At 38.2% G+C, this 26,086-nt stretch overlaps 1 protein-coding gene across 3 annotated transcripts; it reads left to right on the top strand.

Moving 5' to 3' along the window:
- The first annotated feature begins 565 nt into the window (after positions 1–565).
- On the top strand, positions 566–25,997 carry LOC144196086 (palmitoyltransferase ZDHHC8B-like). 3 transcript variants are annotated; one of them, XM_077716077.1, is made up of 11 exons: positions 566–899; positions 19,787–19,908; positions 20,819–20,976; positions 21,108–21,280; positions 21,398–21,500; positions 21,628–21,719; positions 21,993–22,125; positions 22,301–22,406; positions 23,127–23,233; positions 23,306–24,363; positions 24,850–25,997. In XM_077716077.1, exons 1-11 carry the CDS (start codon positions 796–798, stop codon positions 24,980–24,982), a joined length of 2,289 nt encoding a protein of 762 aa, XP_077572203.1. In that variant the 5' UTR covers positions 566–795; the 3' UTR covers positions 24,983–25,997. The 3 variants fall into 3 exon arrangements, with proteins under 3 accessions (XP_077572203.1, XP_077572202.1, XP_077572204.1); XM_077716076.1 differs by having other exon boundaries at positions 23,121–23,233; XM_077716078.1 differs by lacking the exon at positions 24,850–25,997 and having other exon boundaries at positions 23,121–23,233; positions 23,306–24,674.
- Positions 25,998–26,086: the final 89 nt, after the last annotated feature.

Here is a 26,086-nt window from a genome sequence, read left to right as displayed (position 1 = left end):
AACTGACTGGCTGGCCATCAATTCAGGGTGACCCATACATATCTAATGTTTCTCCCCCTCTTCTAACTATAAAATGTAAATAATTTAAAAAATGTCATTAAAAGGCCCCAATGAGGCTTTGGACAATTTGTAATCTACATAAATGATACATTTATTAGTCAAAAAAACGACTTGAACATCTCTGCCCGACACAAACAAATAAATATTTAAAGTCACCACACGAGGGCGCACTCAACTAAATGATACACACCACTAATAGCAATCATACTCTGCTTTCTCTTAAAAAATATTCAACTACCATCTGATTTACGTATACTAACCACAAACGATCAACCCTCATTTCCACAAAAATCCAACCACACCAACACTAAAGATCTCCCGTTTACGATGAAATAACATTCAAATCACGGTGCAGAACTGGCATTCGCTTCTGAATATAGTCAGGTATTTTACTTTGAAAAAAATAAGCAACTTTTCTCATCCCAGCCAAAATAATAATAAAAATGCAATGATTCCCCGTCATCTTTCCCCAAAGACACTTGCACGGAGTATTTTTTTTCTTTTCTAACGGCCCAGTGACCTCAGCAGTGGGCTGGATTGGAAGGGTGGGATTTCCAGGTTTTCAGTCACAGAGCTATTCCTATTCCTGCCTGCAAGAATCTATTCCGCTTCAACGCTAGCAAAGAGCGGACCGACTCTAAATCGCAGTAGAAATACAATCCTGGATCCATTTTTTTTCTTCTCCACATGCCATAGCACCCGGGATTAACAATTAAGGAATGTGGAAATTACAGAATGCCCACCAGCGCCGGAAAGAGATTTAAACCCAGCAAATACATCCCGGTATCTACAGCTGCCACTCTTCTTGTGGGATCGACCACTTTATTTTTCGTTTTCACGTAAGTTGCACATTGCCTTGGTCTTTTCGAGGTTTGCAGGCTCGGATTTAGGTTAATAACTCATTGGATTTTGGAATCTGCCATTGAAAGGGGTTTTGCACGAGAGCCCAGTGGACATTCAGTCGCCTTCATATTGCATGTGGGAGATGAACTTGCTTTATTGTTAAAAAAAAAACTAGTTAAAGAGTGTAACTATGGTATTAGGCATCAGTTTCATCAGTTGCATGGTCTACGTAGGCCCCCCAAACTCACTCATCAACAGCTTTATTTGATCTTTGAACAGGCCATCTCGTTTAATACATATTTAGAATGGTTGCCATGGTCACCTAACAGTGTTTGAAGAGTCCTAGTGACGGTCAGGCAATGTTGGATATTATAATGAATGGGTGTATGGATTTTAAACGTAGTTTTAGAGGAGTCACTGTAAATCAAGGATGGAGATGACTGTGTTGAAATTGATGACATCTGATGAGACCACCCCCCAAAATATACACTTTTTCTATTCTAATACAAACCCATTTTCTAATGTTCAATTAGGAGGGACATTGGGGGTAACAATGTGTTTATTATGGTGGTCATTTCTAGAGTTTGATCTGTTTAGGGATCACGTTTACATCATCTTTGGTGGGATCTAGACATAGTTGACTGGTGTAGTTGTACATTACGCATTTAATATTTATGTTTACTTGTATAATACATGGTTACATTCTGATTTCTTAATATTCAGTGCTTTTTTTCTGCTAAATTATGACCTGGAATCAATTAAAAAAAATACATTTATGCAGTAGGATGTTCTTGACTTACGTCTTGACGCAATTTAACTATCAAAGTGACCATACGTGGTCTGCAATCCTAGTTATTTTGTACTCTTAAGCTCAATGCTTGAGATTGAAGCAAACATATGGTGTTTGCGGCTTCTATAGGCCACTTGGACTCCAGCTTTAAAAGTCTTGTTTTAGCTTTGCATAGGCAAATAACCTACTTTGCAAAATCAAATGGGCAACCTAACACACATTTGTATTCAGATAAAACATAAATTCACAATTTCTGCCTGTCTTAAAAAGGAATTTAGTACATCTAAAGGCATTTCAGTACAGTACAAGAATTGTGTCGATCACTTTAAGTGTTCACAAAGGTTGGTCCCATAGCAGATGGTTCAAGGGTGAGGATTAAGACTTTACTCGGTTACTCCTTCATTTTGCAGTTAAAGGCCTAAAGGATTGATTTGAGCATAATGGAACTCCCTGGGGAGTCGCATACATCCAAACTAGGGCATGTCCCACTACTGTCAAATACACATAAGAGACTATTATGCTGATCCGGGACTCGTCATGTCTTGAATAAATTTAGTCTTCCATAATACAAGGGAGTTCATTATTTAAATTGTAAACTAAATTAAAAAAAAGAAGGCACAAGGCATATGGGACAATCAAAATAAACATTTTTTTTTGGATGAGAGTGTGTTATTTTACAGTTGCCAGCAATGGAGTGAGAATTGAGACCATTTTTTTGGCACATGCAATACTTTTCATGGTGGTTGTGTATTTGGCTTTCTAACAGCTTGTGTTTTCTACTGAGATTAACACACATTAGAGCAGATTTATTTAGACTGTTTTGCATGCATGACAATGAAATGGTGATAATTAAAGGCAGGCCATTTTAGTACTTATTATTATTATTTTTATATTGAATATACATTTACTATATTAAAACAAATAATGCAATTTGAGCTATGTTGGTTGTGATTTTCTTGACTTTTTTGTCTTTTTTTCTGGAAACTGTTTCAGTCTTTGTAAAAAAAATTGCTGCTGTCAAAAAATTAAAAATGTCAATCGAAATAAATCCTGCGTTACCCCTGATTAATCTTTTATTAATGTTTTAAATGCAAAAAATGTATATATATTTTACATTATTTAGTTCCCCGTAAACCTTAAATTACTCACTATAGTTATAGACATAAAATCCATATGAAATAGGAATGCTGGCCTTGAATATTTTTTACCGCCAATGACCTCAACAGACACCCAATCCAATTCGTTCAATTAAAAATACACTATTATTATTATTATTATTAAATACACAATTCCAATCATCTCCTTACCAAATTAACGCAAAACAATTTTATTTTTATCCTTTAATTTTTCTGATAACAACCATAGCAGAAAAAAATCTGGTCGAGGTTATATTGGGATAATACCATCTAGGGTTTTTATCTGCATCTAAAACCGGATTCTATCTCATAATAGAAAAAACTTGCTTAATATATTATTTATCACTACTCCTTGAAAGTCCTTTTGTTGGAAATAGAAACGTTGTTATGTTGTCGTCTGTTTCCAAGTCGTGTAGCAACAGTTTAAGGGCAACCGTAGTGGTTGTTTTCTGCCTGGAAACTCTAAATTCATCATCGAGTAATAACTTTGTGGAGCACCACTTGCAGTCTGTTTTTGAATTATGAAAACGGGAGTAAGTGTTGGCATTGCCTGCTGTCGTACCAGTCAATTTGAGCTTTGGAGAAGTACTGTGCAGAAGTAGTCTTGACAGGGATCTAATCTTCAGCTTCCACATCTGTTTCCTCCCTTTCAAAGCACGTCCATTCACCCACACTTCTTCATTCAGGTCCTGCAAAAAGCATTGTTTGGCCTTGAATCTGGTCTAGAGTCTTAATCTTGTAGGTATGTCCGGCATAGTAGTTGGACTGACTGCAGAGTGGTTGTAATAAATCCCATTTCTTTTGTCGTTAAACTGCATTTCACTTGTACTGAACTTTTGGGAAAGTTTTCCTCTACTTTGATGTGGATTTGTTGATGTGGAACTATTTAGAGTTTCACTTTAGTTGAAGCATCTGTTGACTGTAAAAGGAATTACAAACATGTTCAGATGTGTGTTTTTTTAGGGATGTTTTAAAAGGGACTGCATAGTTTCTATTAAAAAAATACACGGAAATAAAAAGTAGCTTTAGCAGTGTTAGTTTTGAATCGAACATTGTAGCAAAATAGAGAGGAATGTTGCATGTGAAGCCTATGGTGGTACAAAACATTGTTTACTCAATGTCAATGAACTTTAGGGTTTAGGCTTGCTACACATTGACTCTCACAATCATGCGTTTTTAATGAGGTTTTGGATTTTTTGGTCTTTTATTGTACATTTAAAGGTTCAAGAAGTCATCCAATGTTGCCTTCACGCTATTTATTTCCAGATTAGCTGCACTAGAAGAGCATAATTTAAATTAGATTAGATTAAACAACTTTATTCATCCCGTATTCGTGGAATTTCACTGTCATAGTAGCTAGAGGGTGAGAATACAGACACAGAAAAATACACTATAGACCTAAATAAATAGGTAATAAATAAGTAAATAAATACACATTTTGCATGATATATATACATATATACACATACATATATACACATACATATATACACATACATATATACACATACATATATACACATACATATATACACATACATATATACATACATATATACACATACATATACATATATACACATACATATACATATATACACATACATATACATATATACACATACATATACACATATACACATACATATACATATATACACATACATATACATATATACACATACATATACATGTATATAATGCAATTATAGTGTATTCATGAGGGAACCGTTATCTCTGGGGCTTTGTGAAGACAACGCTAAATTCCAAAAAAGTCAACCTGAGGCAAGGCTCAAGTAAAAACATTCCGCTGGTGAAGCTGTACTGCAATCACAGCAATCAAGCCATGTTGCTAGTCTTGCGTGAAAAGGAGCTCAGTGAATAAAAAGAAAATCTTTCTAATCTCCTTTCCAGCTATTATGTCACTGATTCTCAGCTAGGTGAAGATAAAAACCTGAGGGTGAAGTTTGAGATAGCCCCCCAAATCCGGTTCTTGCTACCCTATGCAGACTGCAACTACAAATTACAAGTTTGGTACAATTAGATGGTGTGTTTTGCTCTTTGATTTTAATTTTAGTAGACAGCAAATCATCAACAGCTAGCAAATGATATATTGATTTTTGTCTTAAAGTACAGTATGATATCCAACTTTGGGTAAGGTTTTGCATGCTGTACATTATTCCAGTTCTTCCTTTTGGTTCTGTAAATAGATCCATGTGGAGTCTGTGCATAGCAATGTGTGGGCCAAGTGCAGGAAAGTCCAACGAGGTGCTTTCCTCCCCAGCAAGTTTGTAGACTGAGGCCACCTGGAAAGTGTCTTTTTTTGTTTTTGGTGAACATGTGGTAGTCATTTAGACTTCCAGCCTATCCCCACCCTGTTTCCCCTAACGCTGTTTTTCATAGAGCAACTGGCAAGAACTAGTTGGGACTCTATAGCCTAACACTACTTACTGTGAGGTGTCTAAGTACTTAGACCTAGGCTGATATAGATTAAAATTCAATTAAAATGTTCAAAAGAGTTTTATAAAAGAACAAAATGAACATTTGATCTATTTCGTATGCATTTTTCTGGATTTTTTGAATGTGAATTCATTCATTCAATGAAGTTATCCCATGTGAAGCCATTGTATATTTTACACTGATCTAAGCTATGAAATATCTGATTAATTGATGCTCTTTGAATATAGTACCGAAAAATCAATTTAATCTTTGGAAATGTTACTTTTCCCTTCTGATAAGAGTTTGGCACAATAGTTGGAATGCAGATATTTAAGTGTGAAATAGTTACTAGTCCCCTGATAATCTTAGTATAATTATGAGCTTGTACTGGTGTTTGTAACGAGAGTCGACCAGTAAGTACTATGTGTTGAAGTAAGCTGCCACTGAAAAATTCTTGAAAAACTAATCTTCAATAGAATACAAAGTTCTTTCTATAAAATATAAAAATACTTGGGAGAATCACAGTTGGGCATGTTTTTGGCTTGAAATATTTGCGTTTTATGGAATAATAAACTTTAAAGGCTATGTTTAAGACCCATATGTCAATGTTGGCAGACTACAATGCGTGGAATTTCCAGAAATCATTCTTTAGGTGTGAGAACTCTCTAGCCGTTTTCACGGTAATGTTGTTTTCAGTTTATTTAGTCTCTGTCATAAGGGTATTTACCGTTTTTTTTTAACGCCCACAAGCATGAATTAGTCAGTCAGAGCTTAACAAATTTGGCTAAGCACAGAGAGATCTGCCATGCTTAATTTTCTCTCCGTGAAGTACACAAATGTAAATTACAAGAGTAAATGTGTATTCATCAATATGATTCAGTGTCTTCTCATGACAGATGCAGATATTCCTCCCGATTAGCTTTTACATTGCTAAAAACAATAAAACCATGCTCCTTCTCAACCTCAATGATTTAATGCTGCTTTATAAATAGGCCAAAATGATTTACTACAAATAGCACATTTTGATTCGTGACCGGACATTTGGTCGCCGATCTTTTGGTCTCTTTTGGTCGCCAGTCAAATATACTTAGATATTAAACAGTACTTTGATATTAAACTCTCTCTCTTAGATATTTAAGTCTCTCTCATTAATATAATTTTGAGAGCTGGCTTCAACAGTGAACTCTCTGTCACCATTTGACTGGCGACCAAAAGACTGGTGATCACAAGGGACCAAAATACTGGCGACCAAAAGAACAGGCGACCAAAAGAACAGGCGAGCAAAAGAACAGGCGCCCAAAAGAACAGGCGACCAAAAGACCGGTGACCAAAAGAACAGGCGACCAAAAGAACAGGCGACCAAATGTCCGAGCACCAATTTCATACAATGACTCATTTCAGCATCCCGCAAGACAGCACCACCCATCGTCACCCTAATGAGGACAAGTCCTCTTTGAGGAGTCTTTGAGTCTCCATAAACAATAGGGAACTGTTAAATTGTTCTGCTTTGAATTTGGCTGCTTCCATCATTTTAAATTGCACAATCTCTCCTGGTGCTTCGTCAATAATGCAGCCTGTATACTTTATGATAAAAGCATGTTAGCGTTTAGCATCATTTACTATCAGCCAGGCTATTGTGAATCTCCAACAACTTGAAGTATTGACTTTTATCACACTGCTCTGCACTCATTTTCCACTCTACGTCCTCGACCATGAATTTAAGATCAATGCTACGGTGCAGAAAACCTTGCAAGAAACATTTTCACATCATGTCGGTTCTCACGATTTTTCTGGAAATATAGAAAATGTCAACACCTTGTTACGATCCCATACTAACACTAGTCTGATACACACTTGCGGGTTTAATGTGTCTTGCATAATTTAGCCCATTTTATGATAAGATAATCATTCAAGGTGCTTATCTGCCAATGCTCCTAAGTACATCCCTCCTCGCACTCATGTGATACATACCGGGAATTGAGATACACTCCCTAAGAATGTATGCTGGATGTTATTAGTGCTGCTAAGACCTCCATTTGGTTCTACTTGGTAGAAACCAATGTGTTTGTGGGTTGGCTAAGATTTATTAGTTCCATATAACACGAGACTTTGCAGTGTGATTTTTCAAATAAGTCAGTCAATGTGGGAAAGCAAAATGGGAAGCTGAGTTTAACAGTTTCCCACGGCAGATGAGCTGTGGTTAAGTCATGCTGACGGTCAAGAAATGTCTGCTGCCTATGAACCCCAATGAAAACAATTGTTGAGATTGGTATTGGCTGTCGGGCAATAGTGCTGTCAACGAGTTGTAATTTAAAATGAGTGTCAACGGTGTTGCTTGAATGTCGAGGCGAATTTGGCAAAATCTCAGTTCACCTCTGATAGGGATGGACGCTGGATGGACGTTGTTGAAGATGGCAAAAGGACAACATCAGATGGAGGTGGTTTTGGAGATGTGATGGCAGCTGCACACATACTTCCAAGTGGCGTGGGTTGAGGTGTAGTGGCAGCTGGCAGATGGAGGTCATGTCCTTGCAACACCTCTATCTGTCAAATGGGATTTGTGAGTTTTATTAGCCATTTACAATTCACTCAATGAGTAATTGCACTTCAGGTCACTAAAAAAAAAAAGACATTGGCCTCGGTCAAAAGTTCGACTGATTTTTCATTTGTTCATTTTCCATTCTGCTTATCTTGGTTAACACAACCAACAGCTAATCAATAGATGTTCAATCTGACTGTAGGTACTTGTATATGCAGTATAATGGCTCCAAATGTTCATAGTAGTTCACGACTTTAGCACAGAAAATAATCAGTTTCCTTAATCTGAAATTAATTAAGAATAACATAAAAAACAACTTGTTTTCCACAGACTGTGAAAATAGCTGCTAGCTATTCACCATCTCTTTAGTTTTGCATCATCTGTCAAACACGATTACAGAGAGTGACAGGTTGTCTTCATCTCTTCAACTTCAGGCCAAGAAAGTCAAAAAATATCCAAAGTGTCCAATGTTTCATTGGCGAATCAGATTGTAGGAACCTCGAGCTATTTACTAAAACTGCTGTCCTTATCTGCACTGCATGCAAGCTCTTAAAGTGTGATGTCTATGGCACAAGTGTGTGTGTTAGTGCTTTACATTGACTTTGTGTGGGCAGTCGACAAGGGCCACTATTCAAGCGCTTCAGTGTGTTCATTTACAATCTGCTCTCCACATTGGCCGACTAAGTGGTGACTGATGGTCACTGAGGCCTATTTTTAAACTCCCCCACCACTCCCTCCACCGTAACTGGAGCACAGTACTAAAGGCTCATTTGAATGAGATACAAGGCACAACTTGGATTTGGTTGTCTATCTGGAACTACACACAAAGTTGTACTATATCCTTCCCTTAGGGTTCCTAAAAAAACTCATTAATACTTTTGAAATGTCTGCCAGGCACATTTAGAAGTTTATCTTGGCACAAAAAAAAAAAACTTGTCGGCTTGCACGTTCTGTATCTTTTTTTTTTTGTTGGCAGAAACTAAGTTGCACCTGTATGTTCTAGTTTGTTAGAAAGAGGATTGTGGGAAGACTTTTTTTCAAAAATTTTTGAAGGGTGTACAAAGAGATGTAGAGTTTGGTTTAGATGCGTAAAAAGGTTGGATTAGAGCGTGTAGTTTGTTTGGATTTAGACTGTCATTTACATATGGACAATGAATTTGATGAAATAAAGACCTTGTATGTAGGAAGTGGCTGCCAAGGGTTAATAACTGCAGAAACAAGAAGCTGACCTTGTCGTTTTTTTTTTTTTAGATTTCAACATCAGACAGTGTTAGTAGGAGATTATCATGTCCTTGAATTACAGAAACATTTGAATTAGGACATTTTCTGGTTCAAAATAGGCCCTACAATAGTCTTTTTGTCAAAAAATGACAGAGTTAGAGTCAAACCTGATGACATATCTTTTGTTTTTAATGTGTTTTTTGTTTGACGTTTATTTTTTGTGGACTCTAACAACTCAAAATAACAACAAAGAGTTGTAGCTGTTTCTAAGTGCTTTTGTTTGTTTGTTTGATCCATTGGACAGAGTTGAACTTTAGGTCTAAAACATAAGCGTAGTCAGCAATGAGTAAGAACTGTTATGTTTCATTTTCCTTTGTATCCAAACACAGTCATTTTGACACAAAGTCGGTCGGCATGGTCAGAAGAAGCACATGTGAAATAATTGGGACACCAAATGGAAAAAGTTGACTCACACTATACAGGGAACCCGGAGGGAGTAGTGCTTAACCGGGCGTCGTCTTCGTTTGTCATTGTGGATGTGTTTTGTCAAGCAAAACAGTTGAACCGGATGGTTTCAATGTTTCTTTTAAAAAAAGACAATAAAACACCATAATGAAACATACTTGTTAAATATAATATTACTTAATCTCCTACGACCTGGTGTCCACATGTGTGGACATCACATTTTTCTGGTTCTCAAGACTACAATGTTAAATTTTGGACTACAAGGTCCACTAATAATTTTTCTAAGAAACTACATCATGTAAAAAGATAGACATATTCTTTGTTTTTACACTCATCAGATCCCAATTAGCCTAAATGTTAAAGAGAAAATAAAACTGCATGCCTTGCAAGAGCTTGGGTCTTAGGAGGTTAATGAAATGACAATAAAGAATAAATAAATAATTGAATATAGTGGTTTTGGATGCTTGCTATAATTGACTAGTTTGTTCGAAAGTGCTTTCATTACATTGGTGTGTACAATATTATATGCTTAGAACTACTGTCATTTGTTTTGAAATGAGCCTGAGTAGGCCAAGCATTACAAAATGTACGCATATTGAGCAAATTATGTCTTAAACCTGGATTTCTTGTGAATCTTAGAGTTGTTTGTTTAATTCAATCAGTCCACAACATGAAAGTCCGCCTTTTCAAACATTATAACGCAAATTACTCTTGAAGTACTGCTGCAGCTCTTGATTAGTCATCAGTGGGCAGCCACATTTGCGTCATATGCTGGTCATTATATTAGCATTATTGAACTCTTCCACTGTATTACAGGGCCGGAATAAATCAATGTGTTGGATGTTGTTGAACTTTGAATGCATGGATGAATGAGTCTGTTACTCTTAGAGTGAACGGGTCTTAAACTAGCTAGCAACACCTCTTGTGGTGTGATCTAAAACGGCTGCATTGAATGCAAGTGGGTGAATGTGTGTCAGTTAAATATTGCTGAATGACAGTTTAGCCGTCTCACTGAAATAGAACAAGGTCCTCTTACATTTAGCAGTTATAAATATTTCAGTCCTGGGTGGACAGCTAGTCTTTGTTCTTTGCAGCTGCAATAAGAAAGTGCTATAAAGAGGTAACTGCTGGGATTTTTATGAGCTTAAATCTTCACATGGTTCTGCAGTACATATATGTTTGGGTTCATGGTGGAATAAAAATGCAGTTCTTTGTGTGTTAGGTTATCGCCTATTAATAGGATTGTTAGTTTGAATTCTCAGGTTCGATTTTACATGTGATTGCAATGAAAAGTTGGTATATTTTAATAAAACTTCTTCAAGAATGTGAAAGTTTTTGGGCAATATCATAGCAGTTTAAGCTTAATTACATGTTGTAATGGAAATTTTAGATATCGGTTGTGGTACTCATGTAACTACTATGTAGTTATTTGTAGTACTTGGTCAGGAAAATGTGATATCAGGCTTTGTTTACGTTTTAGACGTATCTTTAGCCAATTTGATTTTAATATATTTAAAATCTAAAGACATTTATTCAGTTGAATGAGTCTCAAAACTTTTGAAACCGAATAGGCTTAAGTCGTTAGTGTTTTACTCAAAGTGCATCAAGCATTACATTTCTTTTTCTACTTTAATGAGTGGTCTGTTTCGCATGACTGTCTGACATTTTCTCGCTGTATTGAGAAGGAAAAAAAAGATCAAGCTTTTAGAAGTGACCTTCATTCTCCTAATGTGGCATTTTAGCTTTCATGGCAGGGATTTAATAGTCATTTTTTTCACATATTTGAACAAAGAGCATGAGCTACTCAAACAAGCTTTACTAGGATTTGTGTTTCTCCATTTGAACCTTCAATTGAAAGCTAAGATTTCTCCTTTACCTGACGAGATAGCGGTTCATCAAACAGTGTACGAAACCATCCTAAATAGGTTCAAGAAATGTTCAATTAAATACTAATTCCCCCTCAGCTTTAGTCTGAATTGAATTTCTTCTCACTCATTGCGATAATGCAGTTTTTTGGTTATAATAGTGGTTATAACCTTTGAAGGTGATCATATTCTATTCATTTTAGCATTTAAAATGACATACTGTATTTTCACGACTATAAGGCGCACTTAAAAGTCTAAAATTTCCTCAAAATAAAAAATCCGCCTTATAATCCAGTGCGCCTTATATATGGAAAAAACTGAAACCCAAAAACGAAAAACCACCACTGTCGGATATTTAAAAAAAAACAAACGCCTGAACTGAAACAATACTGTTAAATATGCAGATGCCATCTTAGTTTACAACATCTTCCATCATATAGCTCCTCCCCCACAGCAAGATCCAAAACATCAACAATGGCTGGCTCTAGAGGTGACTGTGTAGTGAGTGCTTCCTACCTGGAAGTCAATAGCAATTACTGTATTTTCACGACTATAAGGCACACTTAAAAGTCTTAAATTTTCTCCAAAATAGACACTGCGCCTTATAATACAGTGCACCTTATATATGGAAAAAATGTCATTGATTGAAGGTGCGCCTTATAGTCGTGAAAATATGGTAGTTTGATTTAATTAATCAAGAATGTGCTCCCCCACAACTTTAAAGCCAGTTTGTTATATTTTCCACAGCGGGCTGAATATCCGGCCTACTAATACTACCTCCATTCATTCACTGAATTGAAGGTGTTTTTGAAGGCTATTGAGCACTCAACGTCTGCTTTTCTCCTCTACGGGCAAAAAACTTCTGCACGCAAAACTTTCCTCTTCATGAAGCGTTCATTTTCTTCACGCCGTACGAGCAATTTGGGAGAAGGGTAATCCAGACTCCCTGGAGGTTACGCTAAATAAAAAGAGACTTGTTGCCTAGTGAAAGAGACTTTCTGTTTCGACAGCCTGCTTTAAAGTGGCACTTAAGTTTGATTTTTTTTGCTTTGCATTCCATTTTCTAAAGTTGGATTGCATTTTACCGGGTTTACTTTGAAAATTCTCCGAATTTTATTTTTTTATGCTACCTCAGTTGGTCCTTTTTGTTTTTTTTGCGGAAGTATAGTTTGTCGCTAATTTGCTGCTACTTGGATCTCATTGGAATACTCTTTGCTCTGATTGGTTGAAGGGGAAGTGAATGTGTTGGACTCCTGGTTTTTGGTATTTCAAATTCATACAAAATTAAAGACCTGGCAAGGAACCCAACTCAGCTAATCTAAGAAAAGCGACTTGAGGTTGCCTATAGGGGGGTAACAGTGGAAAGAAATGTCACTAATTATTTGGATAATGTGTATTTTGTAAGTGTGTTTGGCAATTATGAGCAATGTTATTGCTTGTGGAGGAGAACATAATAAGATAACATGTAAACTCACACTATGCCTCACCAATTTAAACAACCTAGCCTTTGCAGAACATGATTATAATAAATAAAAATTATACAGTCAACCTTGAAAGCAAGCCACACTCCCTAGTTTGATCTATGTTATGCGTGGAAAGAGTTAAAAATATTTGCCAAATGAGCTATGGGCTTTAACAAGAGCCATCATTCACCCAAATATGTTTGAGATGAGATCTGTTTAATGATGTGGATATGCATTTAATTCGGTTTCCCATTAATCTTTCAAAGACATCGTGAGCTGGAGGCTGCAAGAAGAACAATTAATACCTCAAATAGAATAGCCCCCTCATCCCTACTGCCACCAACTCTTTAAAAAAATTGCAGAGCGTTCAGTCAGAAAGATAAATTGTTCTCCAATGACATTTTTTTAGGTACACATAGCTGTTATTTATAACCCAACCAGGTGGTTGCAAACTGATCAGGAATAGTTCACTTCAAAGATATTTTCTCTCAGTTGTGCAAAGCCTGCAGACACACTGACACTTCCACTTAAGTAGTGAGTTTTTTCTCTAGATTTAATGTACATAGCTATTTCCTAGAGTAAAACGGAGTTGTTTTGCACCCCCACAAAAAAGAGTAGTTTATGAAAGCAGCTCAGCTTCAAGCCTGAATGAATGGTTTATAAAAAAATAGCTAAGATAGAGTATGCCATGAATTCTGAACGCTTTACAGTAAAGCAATTATAGCAGAAAGGTGACTCATACTTTGTAGTATAATTCTCTCTCCATAAGAAATGGATGGAAAAAGATTGTGTAAATGAGATTTTTAGAGAAGTCATCACACATAAAACAGTACCGTATGTTCACGACTATAAGGCGCACCACATTATAAGGCGCACCCTCAATGAGTGACATTTTTCCATGTTTGGAGAAAATTTAAGACTTTTTAGTGCGCCTTATAGTCGTGAAAATACGGTAATTGCTATTGACTTCCAGGTATGAAGCACTCACTACTTTACAGTCACCTCTAGAGCCAGCCATTGTTGATGTTTTGGATTGTTTGTATAAAATCTTGCAGTGCAAACAGTAGCTTCATAGTCCTTGCCTTGGAACGTCATCCACCACTCAAGCACCCCTGGCCTTTTTTTCGAGATTTTGAATGCTGCTGGTTGGTTTCAGCCAAAGTACTGTCACGGCAATAAAAGCCACAAGACCAAATTCATATCCAGAAAGGTTGTGATTGTGCTTGTATGAATAGTTGAGTTCAAAGATCAGCCTGAGGGTTCAGTCAACCTTATTTCTACTTCTACAACATTTGGACTGCCACAACTGAATTTACAGTATGCCTGCTTCTCTTCTATTACTCACACACATTTATATCGTGATAGGGAAGTGTGATTATTCTATGTGCATCCAAGCTAAATCAAGACCTACTCGTTTTTGGGGGAAAATGTTGAAACGGCGCCTTGAGCGCTTCTGTCAGGATGAATGGAGAAACTCACTGGTGCTGGAAACGAGACAAATTAGTGTGTGACTCAAGGGGGAAGTTGCATTGAGTAGAGTTCAAACAAGGCTGCTTTTATGAAGGATATTGTTTTTCAGGGCTGGTGCTGATCACCAGACTAGCAATCCAGAAATCCATTTGTCATTCCTTCCTTCTATCCATCTTCTACTCCTTATTCAAGGTTAAATCGTGGGGTTCAGGAAACTTTCAAGGGTAAATCCAAACCTTCATATCCAATGCAACTATACGCATCTTTTTCAATGTTTTTCTACATGCACAAATTGATAAATGTCTTATTAATTGGAAATTAAAACCTACACTGATTGTATCTCAAAGTTCTTTATGGTAGTTGCAATATATTTTTTCCAGGACCTTCCATATCATACAATACATGAATATAGTTTATCCAAATAAGTCTTGATTTTGGATTGAGGTCCATTGATGGTGGAAGAGCAGATAAAGCAATGGAATTCCAGTGGGTGGATTGGAGAGGATTTGGGCCTAGAAATAGAATCACCTGTTCATCTGGGATTAGTAGAGAGCAGAGCTCTATTTTAGTTGCGCTAGGACGTACTCCCACCACGCCCTGAACCCTAATGACGGGCTCAGAATGTGCATATGGACTGCATATCTTGTGAGTGGTTCTCTGGTGTTGAGCTGTGGCCTGTGGAACTCATTATCCTGGACCAACTGGGAGAACATGATGTTGGGAAAATGCTTGTTTGCTACTGGCCATTACATATGTATAAATGTTTATGTAATTGACAAGTACAGATGGAATGAAATGCTTCCATGCTCTGAATGGAACTAGGTTACGGGAAGGGGTGAATATGGATAATGGGACTGGGTGAAAATAAGGTTAGAAGTATCTAGGAAGATATTTATATTCCAATTGAAGTACATAAAAAGGCAAAAACGGGGGACTACTGCAGAAATGTTTCACTATGTTTCCCGGTTTTTGCATTTTCGTACTACAGTAATATTTTTCAAAGTATTAGCCCGTTTTTTTGCGGTCACAGTTTTTGCATTTTCGCAGAACACTGCGAAAAACAGAGAACTACTACAGTAATATTTTTCACAGTACTAACCCGTTTTTTGTGGTCACAGTTTTTGCATTTTCGCGCTACACCGCAAAAAACGTAGAACTATGACAGTAATATTTTTCACAGTATTAGCCCGTTTTTTGCATTTTCTCGGTACACTACGAAAAACGGGGAACTACTACAGAAATATTTTCACAGTATTAGCCCATTTATGCGGTGGACCCACAAAAAAAAACGCAAAATGTGAAAAAGTTGTGAATACAGAATATTGCGAAAAAAACATACCGACCTTCTCCTGCTGTTATATCAATTATATAAGCAAGCTGCCTCACTTGAATAGCCCTACACATGTACTATGTGCACTCACGCTGTAGCTACAGAGCGTCCATTGACAGCAGGTCAACCAAATTTATTGACCGCGCCCCCCACTCTCAGTCTGGACCCTTCTTTGTGCCTAAGTTCCCATAGAACACTAGTGGGACGCTGCCCAGTGCTGCCAACCTCTGTGGCTAAAAAGAATCATTGTTTTGTCTTGTTGCTGCTCACTACATCAATGGCTCTCTTTGTTTCCCTTACAAGCTTTTAGGACGTCCAACCTCATACTGGCATATCGTGATTGAAGACTTAGCAGACTACATTTGTTCATTGTGCGGCTTTAGAAAGCTTACAAAATATACGGCTATATACTGTATCTTACTGAACTGTGGCACTATCACAAAACTGCAGTATTCCATCACCTTGGAGGCGCCACGCTCCGTTATCCTTCTCTCAACCTCTGCATGTTCGTCATATCTAGGGCCGTTCGTGCATTTTACAGTTTGCTTATGTGTACGTGCGCTCATTGCAGTGTGTGTCCTAGCGTTTAGATCACTAACCTGCTCGGAGGGGGGGGGGGAAATGGTGTGAGAATTTGTGATTAAAATCCCCAGGGATGTAAGGGGGACATTGCTTTTTGAGTTTTGGGGAGAGAACATGAAGGGAAGGAGGAATTTGGGTTTTTTGGCGGAGAAAAAGCACCTGCCTACACTTGGATTTGTGATGGATTAAGGAAAGGAACGCTGGAGGGGAGGGAATAAGAGTTATGTTTTAAAAGATTTCCAAGTTTTTTTCTGGAAATGTGCTGCTTTTGGCACATCTGTGTTTTTCGCAGTAGCAGGAAATGAAGTTAATTCATTTAAGTCTGTGCAATTCAATAATTTCTCAGTGGAGAATTAATACAAGTCTCTAGTGTAATCCTGTAAAACTCTCGCTATTGGATTTTCATATTTAGTGGCTTTAAAGTTGGACAGAAAATTGATGGATGGGTGGATAAATCATCAGCACATTTTGACACTGTAAATCAGCATGGAAGAAGATTAAATCAGATTGACAGTCTGTGAGTTTTAACTGGATTAAAGGAATTTTAACATTGCATGCCAAATGGCTGTTTATGTGGGAAAATGTGTTGGATTAAATGATAGGATGAGTCAATCATTGTAAAGAGAACAGAAGGAATGCTTCAACCAGTTTGGAGGCAAGCAGGGCAGCCTACAATTTACAGTACCAATCAATATCTTCCAAATTACACTGAAACATGAGCGTCCATATAGCCAGTATGTACTTCTAGTTTAAATGGGAGGCAATGCGATTATGATTTAGAGTTTAGATTTGAGCTAACCATGCAAAAACATGGATATGTGTTACAAAATGTACATTATTTATACACAAAAAGAGCAAACATTATTTTCCGTGTTCTAAAAGCAGAAATCAATTGTTTTTGAATGAATGATTTAATAATTCCTGCTAAATTTCATCAGACGCATCCATTGTTTAAAGAGTTGTTTCAATTAGTCCAAACCATGTGTGCAAATCAATGTTTTGTTGCAGTGAAATTAATACATTAGTCATTTAATTGCAACATTTTCCCATATTACTGTTTTAATCTTTAAATCCTTTAAAAAAACCATAAACAACAACAACAAAAAACTGAATTATCTCATTTCAGGTTGCCAGGTTCAGTTCTATCCTCGAGGTTAATGTTGGCTAAATACTGTAAATAATGCTGTAGTGTAATGAACTTAAAATAATCATTGAAATCAAGTAAGGGAGTTTGTAGATTTACGATTTTAGAGACATGTTGCCAAGTGCTTGGCAGAGTTGCTCAAATTTGTTGGCTACCGTCATTCTATCTCGCCAAGGGCCTCAGTTTGGCTAATGCCCTGTTCTAAGAAGGGACCCCTCCTTTTGGGGGGCTGTGAATCACTTTGTATTGTACAATGTCACCAAGGGTGGATATATGACACATGAATTACTACCAATAGCCGTAGCAGAAAATGAAGTCTTTTTCAATTAAATAAATTGTCTAACTAAAAGGATTCATTTGCTTTTTTTTGGCTTGGTTTGGGTGGTCCTTATTTCAGTGCTTACAGTTAAGTCACTTTTAGTAATTAGCAGAAAATGTCCCTACTGAGCACTGTGTTTTTGAATGCAGTTTTAATTTAGATTTGTCTGACAAAGGGAAAAACAAATAGACGTTTTGGAGCAACAAGTTTGTACTTCTTTTTATCCCATTCATATTTTAGTGCAAGTCACTTCAGGGCTGTTGGGTTCTTGCAAACAGCTTGCTCAGCCTTATTAAAAAGCCAGCAACATCCCCACATGGTGTCAGCTTTGGGTTGAGAGGATTGCTCAATTCTCCGGGGTGCCGTGTGTGCGCGTGTTCTAGTCTATGTTGAGTCTAAACACAATCTGAGTTTCCCGTGGGAGGCGTGAAAGGCAAGCGGACTGTGAGGTCACTACTGAACGGGTTGCAGATGGCACTAGTTGAAAACAAAACACTTTAGCGTTGAGAGGAAGAAGATTGGATGGACTAGGCCGTGGACTTGTTCCAGTTAGGGCTTAAGTTGTACAACTCTTTTAAATTTACATTTCAGTCACTTTGTACCATTCAAATTGGATCCATCTTTCTTGACTTTATCCCCATGTTTTCTCATACAGTATTTTGAACATGAGTAAGCACTATAAACAGGGAATTGTGTTAAATCCTGACATATGTCTTCCCAATGAGTCATTCATGCTCGAAGAACCACTCCTAACTTTCAATCATCTATCCATTGTCAAGACCAATGATCCTACTCAGAGTCAAAGGGTGCTGGAGCGTATTTTCATTTGACATTATCAAAGGTTGACTTCACTATCTACCAATCAGTCACAGGCTCTGCTACAAACTCACATCACTGAACATTGATTTCCCTACAGAAACCATTGAACAGAATTTCTACTGTCTTTTTTTGCCAAAATATGCAAAAAGCTAGCCCAAAAAAAAGAGCTTCCATGGCTCTCTGTTCAAACACTTGGCAGTCGCCACACATCCAGGTTTCACTCCTCTAACGAATGAGCGTTTAAGCATGTGCCATAAGACAACTTTGCAGAGCAGCCACGTCTAAGTGCCGCCTTTGCAACCGGTCACAATCTGGCTTCTCATCCCTTCTCAAATCTAATTCCCAGATTGGGTTTCACACTGTTACATATTTCTAGTGGCGAGAGCTTTGCATTTACACACGTTCTGGCACCAGCTGTGCTTTGGTGGTTTCAATACTGGGGTTCAAATACCTGAACATGGTAGCTTTACTCCACCAGTAAGCTCTCCAGTCTGGTTTACTGGCCTGTTGACCCATTGGTGAGCTTTGGTCCAAGTTTGGCAGCAATAAACACAGGCACATGTGTCTTCTTTCTCCCTTTGACTGTATTCCACTACTACTACTTCTACTACTACTATGCAATCAACAAACTCAACACTGTCATTTTTTCCACCCTGATTGAATTAGATTGCTAGATAACTTTGTACTACACAAACATAAGACATGGAAGTAAATTTAAACACATTTCCCCCACATGTCGGCCAACTTGTTTTTATGACAACTATTTTTATAATGTTTCGTAGTTCCCTTGGCACTTACTCACACTGCAAACTTAGACATCAGGATTTTTGCCTTATGTTTAATCCCTTAGCTCAATGAAAGTCAGATGATTATTTATATCAAAACCTGACATCACAACTCCTTCTTGAACGTTTCATAATACATAATATTTCATAGTTTCCAGATGTTTCCACTCATTTCCTTCGACCATTTTCGTTGTGTTAGTCTGATCTTGTTCATCATCCTTAGGGAGTTCACTATTTAAACTATCCATAGAAAATAGATAAAGGAACAGATGAATAATCCACCATCAATTTCCTATCATTTATCCTGACATGTTTGTGTTCTCCCACTTTACTCTGTGGAATCGTGTTACTACTCATGCTGCTTATTGATTGTTTCAAAACAAGACTGAGGGCTCACTAATAGTGTGTTTATATGTGCAGGTCCACTCAAGAGATCTGTAGTAAGGAAACATCAAAGTGTAGTATGTGTGTATTTAGGTATAAAAAGCCAATAAGACTTCAAATTGTTTCTTTCAGGTGCCCCTGGTTGACCAAGGTGATCTCCCCTATCGTGCCTGTCTACAATGGACTCATCTTCCTCTTCGTGTTGGCCAACTTCAGCATGGCAACATTTATGGACCCCGGTGTCTACCCAAGAGGTCTGTAAATCACCTCCTGCGTCTGTACTGACAATGTTGTGTTTTAGTTTGGCTATTTAAAGATTATTTTGTGTCTACACATAACGACTTCCTTAACCGGTTTGTTGGGCAGAGAAATGGACTGGACTAAGTTCAGCATTTCCGTCTAAAGAGTGGTGGTTGAACTTTCCCCTGCGGGTGTTTTTAATGTGCTTCTATATGATAAGCATCTGTCTTGAACAATTTCCTCTTTCTGTACAGCAGTAATTATGATAAGGTTGTTTAGTGCATATTGTCTTCATGGCAACAGGTGAGGGTGTGTCGCTATTTGTTTGCAGTTTTATACACGATCAATAAATCTTTCAATTACATGCCACGAGTAAAGTTAATCATGAAAAAATGAAAATCACTCATTAGCACCATATTTACTTTTAAAATGGGAAAAAACGTAGGCTTAACCATTGAGAACCATGTCAGAAATATTCAAAAAATGTCTTCTTTAAATGTCCATCTATCGATATAGATGTAGATATGTATGTATAGTTATAGATATGCATGTATAGATATAGATGTATGGATATAGATGTATAGATATAGATGTATGGATATAGATGTATGGATATAGATGTATATATAGATGTATAGATATAGATGTATAGATATATAGATGTATAGATATATAGATGTATAGATATATAGATGTATAGATGTATAGATGAATAGATATATAGATGTATAGATATATAGATGTATAGATATATAGAGATATAAATATAGATATATAAATATAGGTATATATAGATATGGATATATAGGTATAGATATATAGGTATAGAATTATAGATATATAGGTATAGATATATAGGTATAGAATTATAGATATATAGGTATAGATATATAGATATATTGTCTTGACTTACTGTGTGCGCAGCGGACGAGGACGAAGACAAAGACGACGACTTCCGAGCGCCCCTCTACAAGAACGTGGAGATCAAAGGCATTCAAGTTCGGATGAAGTGGTGCGCCACCTGTCACTTCTACAGGCCGCCTCGATGCTCACACTGCAGTGTGTGTGACAACTGCGTTGAGGTGAGGGTCTAGGTGGATGCACTGTGTGACAATAGAAATACATAGTTTAGCATTCTTGTTTTTTTAGGACAGAACGTACCGATTGTTTATCATGAATCCAAATTTCAAAATGGGCTTCCTTATTTTTTCAGGACTTTGACCATCACTGTCCTTGGGTCAACAACTGTATTGGACGCAGAAATTACCGCTACTTCTTCCTCTTCCTGCTGTCTTTAAGCATCCACATGATGGGAGTTTTCACCTTCGGTCTCATCTTTGTGCTCCACCATAGAGAACGACTAGGAGCGTTGCACACCACCGTCACGTATCCTTTCAAAAATCTCCCCTCCATACTTTGGCAATGCGTATCAATGGATTGTCCACATCTTGTGACTGTGTCGTGATCTGATCTTTCGCTTCGCCTTAACCCTTTCACGCTCAGATTGGTGGTGATGTGTATCGCAGGACTTTTCTTTATACCCGTCATGGGTCTGACTGGTTTTCACATGGTGCTCGTGGCTCGAGGCCGAACCACAAATGAACAAGTGAGGACAGAGAAGAAAATGAAAGGATTTTTTTCTCAAATGCCACCATCTTCTTATCAATTTGATCTGGGTTTTCTGCATTTGGGCCATCTGTTTGAAACTTTAAATATAGTCTTGTGTTCTTCAGGTAACAGGCAAGTTCCGTGGAGGAGTAAATCCCTTTACAAAAGGTTGTAGTGGCAACGTGGAGTATGTCTTATGTAGTCCTTTGGGTCCAAGGTAAGGTACTCTCCATTCACTGCCTTGTGCTGTAGTTGTCACCCTTACAATTTTTGAGGAGACATATGTGGGTGGTATTGGTCTCAAGGGACGTAATGGTTCATGATGCAAGAAAGTGTGGGTTTGATTCCCACTTGAATTTAAGAGTAGTGTGTGGTTCAGGATGTAAATTTCCTTTGACCTGAATTCTGCTTCTATACAAACATTAGTATGTACAGTATATGACGCCTGTGTTTTTGTCAATATCATCCATAATTTCTCATCCCATGCAAGGTACATCTTGGACCAACGCAAGAAGCCGCAAATCAAAATTCAACCTCCGTTTATCAGACCGGATGTCTCCGAAAAGCAGATCACCATCAAGGTCAATGACAATGGCGTACATAGCACTATTATAAGCTCCAAGGTGAGGTTTTGTACTCGGTTTAGAGTTTTTATTTATGTATTTACATTTTTCATGATTTCCACATATGGAAACTAATTATATATACACATAGATGTCTCCTATTAATACTCACTTCTTGCCTTGGGTCTAGTCAATAGTTGAAGGTGTTATTGATACTCTTCTCCCATCCACATAGTCCAAAATGAGTCCCGATGGCCTGGAAGACAAAGAAATTCAGCCTCCATTGCCACCAAAAGCTGACAGGTACAACCAGCTGAAAACGCATCTGACCTCCAGTGAGGGTAAGAACTAGAAAATATCACATTTCATTCCTCCCCTCAGCTCGCCTGTCAATCATCCTTTACCATTTAGACTTGCACAGGGATGACTGTCCACCATTTTAACAAGAAATGAAAGATGTAAACCAAAATCTACTGCACAGCACAGTACAATTTCACACAAAAAACAGCATTCATCAAAAAAATGAACCGCCATTTAGTCAAAGTATATTTGTAATTGTATATTTTGGTGTCCCGAATACATCACATATTGTACAAAATACCTTTTTAGCTTTTGTACCTTTTTTAACCGAGTCATGGCATTTCTTATATGCATATTTTACTGTGCAGTTATGATCTGTGCTTTTAAATCATGTGAAATCTCAACGTCATTAATCATTTTTCCACTTGCTGCATTATGTCAGGGAGGGAACATTTTGTCCTGCTTCAAGGAGCAGTATTACAACCTCCTGGCAGCTTCATGTACTGCAAGAAGGCATTTTTTTGTTATAAAAAAAGAGAATGCTTCTAATGCTAATTTATTTTGAATATGATGTTTGATATTCTGTGGGGGAAAAATAGTAGTTATAACTATAGTAAATTTGTAATCCCAGCCATGTTAAGAAACAACACCTATCTTAATTGGACCATCCAGTAATTCAACTAAAACTGTTACAAAAATGGCATAAATCCTGTTCATTCATTCATATTGACTTCCCCCCCTTATTTTTTTTTAAGCAATAGAAAGTTCTGTGTCTGGTAAGACCCACCCCTCCACTCCGGCTATGTACAAGTTCAGACCATCCTTTGGCACCATGCCCAAAGTTCACTACCATACAGCAGGGGACAAGGTAAAATAATCAGCCAACTGTACTACATCCATCTCAAGACTGTAGAAAATGAATGGTGTCTTCTTTTCGCAGATTATTCTTCCCGATGACCACACTTCCTCTGCTATCTTGGAAGAGGGTGTCCGTGGCCACGACTACCGTTCCGAGCCAAACTTAGACCTGCCCGAGTACACCAACGCGCCACTCCACCGCACATTCAAGTCCTCCCCATTCCAGCTAGACTCCGACCCGGTGACCTCTCAGACGCTGAGCCTGAGACAAGCCCACCACCGATCCGAGAAAGGGCAACTAATGGTCACCTCCACTCCCTACAAGAATGTCTTCTCTCCAAGCACCCTCTCCAACCGTAACGGCAGCCTATCTTACGACAGCCTGCTCCACTCCGGCGTCACCCCACCAACCGCCACCGATTGCTTAGCCCACCGCGGCATGCCTCCGGTAGGGTTCCACTCACCCTACCTGCCCACCAAAATGTGCCACGTGCGGCAACCGGAAACCCAGAGGCCGCAAGTCGTCGCCACCTACAGCCCAGTGATGTCATCCCGTATCGCGGGCCGTCAATCCCCCCACGTACGGGACAGAGACCCATCCCCGGTACGCTACGACAACCTATCTCAAACAATCATGGCCTCCATCCAGGAACGCAAAGAGAAGGAGGCAAGAGAGAAGAGACACATGCTCCATGGGCATTCCCAGACGCATATCTATGCCCAGGACTCTGTTGCGTTTGAAGGCTCGGGGGGTTACACCCTCCCACCCAACCTCTGTTACCCGGACGGGCCTCGTTGCGCCGGTTCCAGAGGCCCGACTCCCCCGGCTTACGGGGGCTCCAGGGACAACATAATGGGGTTAGGGCTAAGTTACGGCCAGAGGACCCCCGTACTGTGCCAGGCCGGGTCCACTCTAGGCCGAGCACCTAGGACTTCATCCGGCTCTTTACATACAGATCACATTAGCACCAACAACAACAACCATGGAAGGGTCTCAGGCCCCGAGGGGCTCTACCGTTCCCCCGTCCACCGTCCCCACTCCCCAGCGTTACCCCGATCTCCCTCATCTTACTCCCATCAGAAACTCTCATACGTGAGTGCCCAGGAGAGGGTGGACTCGCCTCGTCTGGGTGGGGCCAGGTATGATTCCTAGCCCTCCGGTAGTGCATGTACACCGTAAACCACCGGGCCTGGATACAAACTACCACCCTACCCTCCTCAAAAGGCCCCATTTCCATCAATTTAGTAGGCGCTAGGCTGTACATTTTTTAGCATGTTCTGTAGCATTAATAAGCATATTGTGTTTGTCTTACTGTCTATCCTCAAGATATAAATTCATGTGTGTTCCATGAATGGATTTTTTTTTTTTTTGGGCCTTAGAAAAGAAAAAAAAAGTTTTATATACGTCCGTCCGTCACTGTCATATTAATAAAATGGTGTGACTTTCCATTCCTTTCTGCATGCTTTTCATATTTTTTTCCATCTTCTCGCTCATTTTCAGAAGTCAATTGAGGCATGCCACTCCCTCCTTTTGTCTTTTAATCATCACTGTGCAAAGATGAATATTTTTTTTTTGTTGAATTTGTGCGTTTGACACTCGTTTGTTGCTTTTCTCTTTTCATCCAGAGAGGGCATCAAAGTAAATGGCCAGATGGATTGCCACCCAAGTGCCAAGGTTGTCGCGGGCAGTCCCAATCGTCATGGTAACGTCAAAAAGGTGACAGGGGTGGGGGGTACCACCTATGAGATTTCCGTGTGAGCCGGGACACTCAGCACCAGAGCCATGTTGGGTATTTTTGTGGACTGTAGTACGTTTAGAGAAGCTGGTGTTCAGTTTGATCAAGATCAACCAATCAAATGAACCCCCTGCTTATTGTATGTGGTTCAGTGTCCTGTTATCAACTGATCTAAAGTATAGGTAAGGGTATTACCCAAATATTTGGGGGGGTGCTCATCTTGCTAGTGTTATTGGACCAAAAGATTGTCTTCTTGTAGCTATAGTAGTCATGTGAGATGTTTGTTCGGAACAAATGCTGCTGAAGAAACCAAATACAAACATCAACAGCCTAAAAATACTTTTCCACGAATGACAACCTTGCTACTTGAATTCATTTAGAAAGCCACAATGTTCCAAAAAGTGAAATATCTGACTTTTAACATCAATATTAGAACAAAAGTAAGTGCTAGATTCCAGTGATTTGTTTTTAATTAGTTAAAATACCTTGAATATTTCATAATAGGTCACTTTTGTTTTGCTCCCAATGAGGTGCAAAACCAAGGTGAGAAAGGTTATTAAAATACATAATTAAAATATATATACAGGCATGTAGGATTTTTAAAAAAGGGATGCATGCCATCAAGGGGTTTGATGTAATGTTTTCTTCCCCCCAGTGTCTTTGAGGAGTTCAAGGTTTAAGTACTCTGCCTTCCATTGGACTCAGGAAGTAGCAGACATCTATCTTCTATAGCACACAATTACCTCATACAGTACCTAAGTACTACCTTTAAAAATCTAACATTGGAATTGATTAATATAGTATTTAATTGATTTTGTATTTGCTTGTAGAATCAAAAGAAACAGAATTGGGATAAAGTTGGGTATTTCACAAAATATTACCCTTTTGCTATTTTTAGTCAGTTAGTTAACATTGATTTGACAAAATTATTTTTTGTAAACTAGAAGCTTCACAAATTATTCTTTTTGTGATGAATAATAGTTTAACTCGGATTCATGAAGGAAACTGTCCCCTGCCAATGCCATTTTGGTGCCTGTCAAAGTGTTTTATTCTTAGCATTTTTTATATCTGTAATATAATTAAATATAGAGCTATGTGTATTATAAAGCAAATAGAAATATTAAGTA

The sequence above is a fragment of the Stigmatopora nigra genome, chromosome 4 (genome assembly GCF_051989575.1).
Source record: "Stigmatopora nigra isolate UIUO_SnigA chromosome 4, RoL_Snig_1.1, whole genome shotgun sequence".
In the NCBI taxonomy this organism is placed as follows: Eukaryota; Metazoa; Chordata; class Actinopteri; order Syngnathiformes; family Syngnathidae; genus Stigmatopora; species Stigmatopora nigra.
The sequence above is the reverse complement of the archived record's forward strand: the minus strand, read 5'-3'. Positions and strand labels throughout refer to the sequence as shown.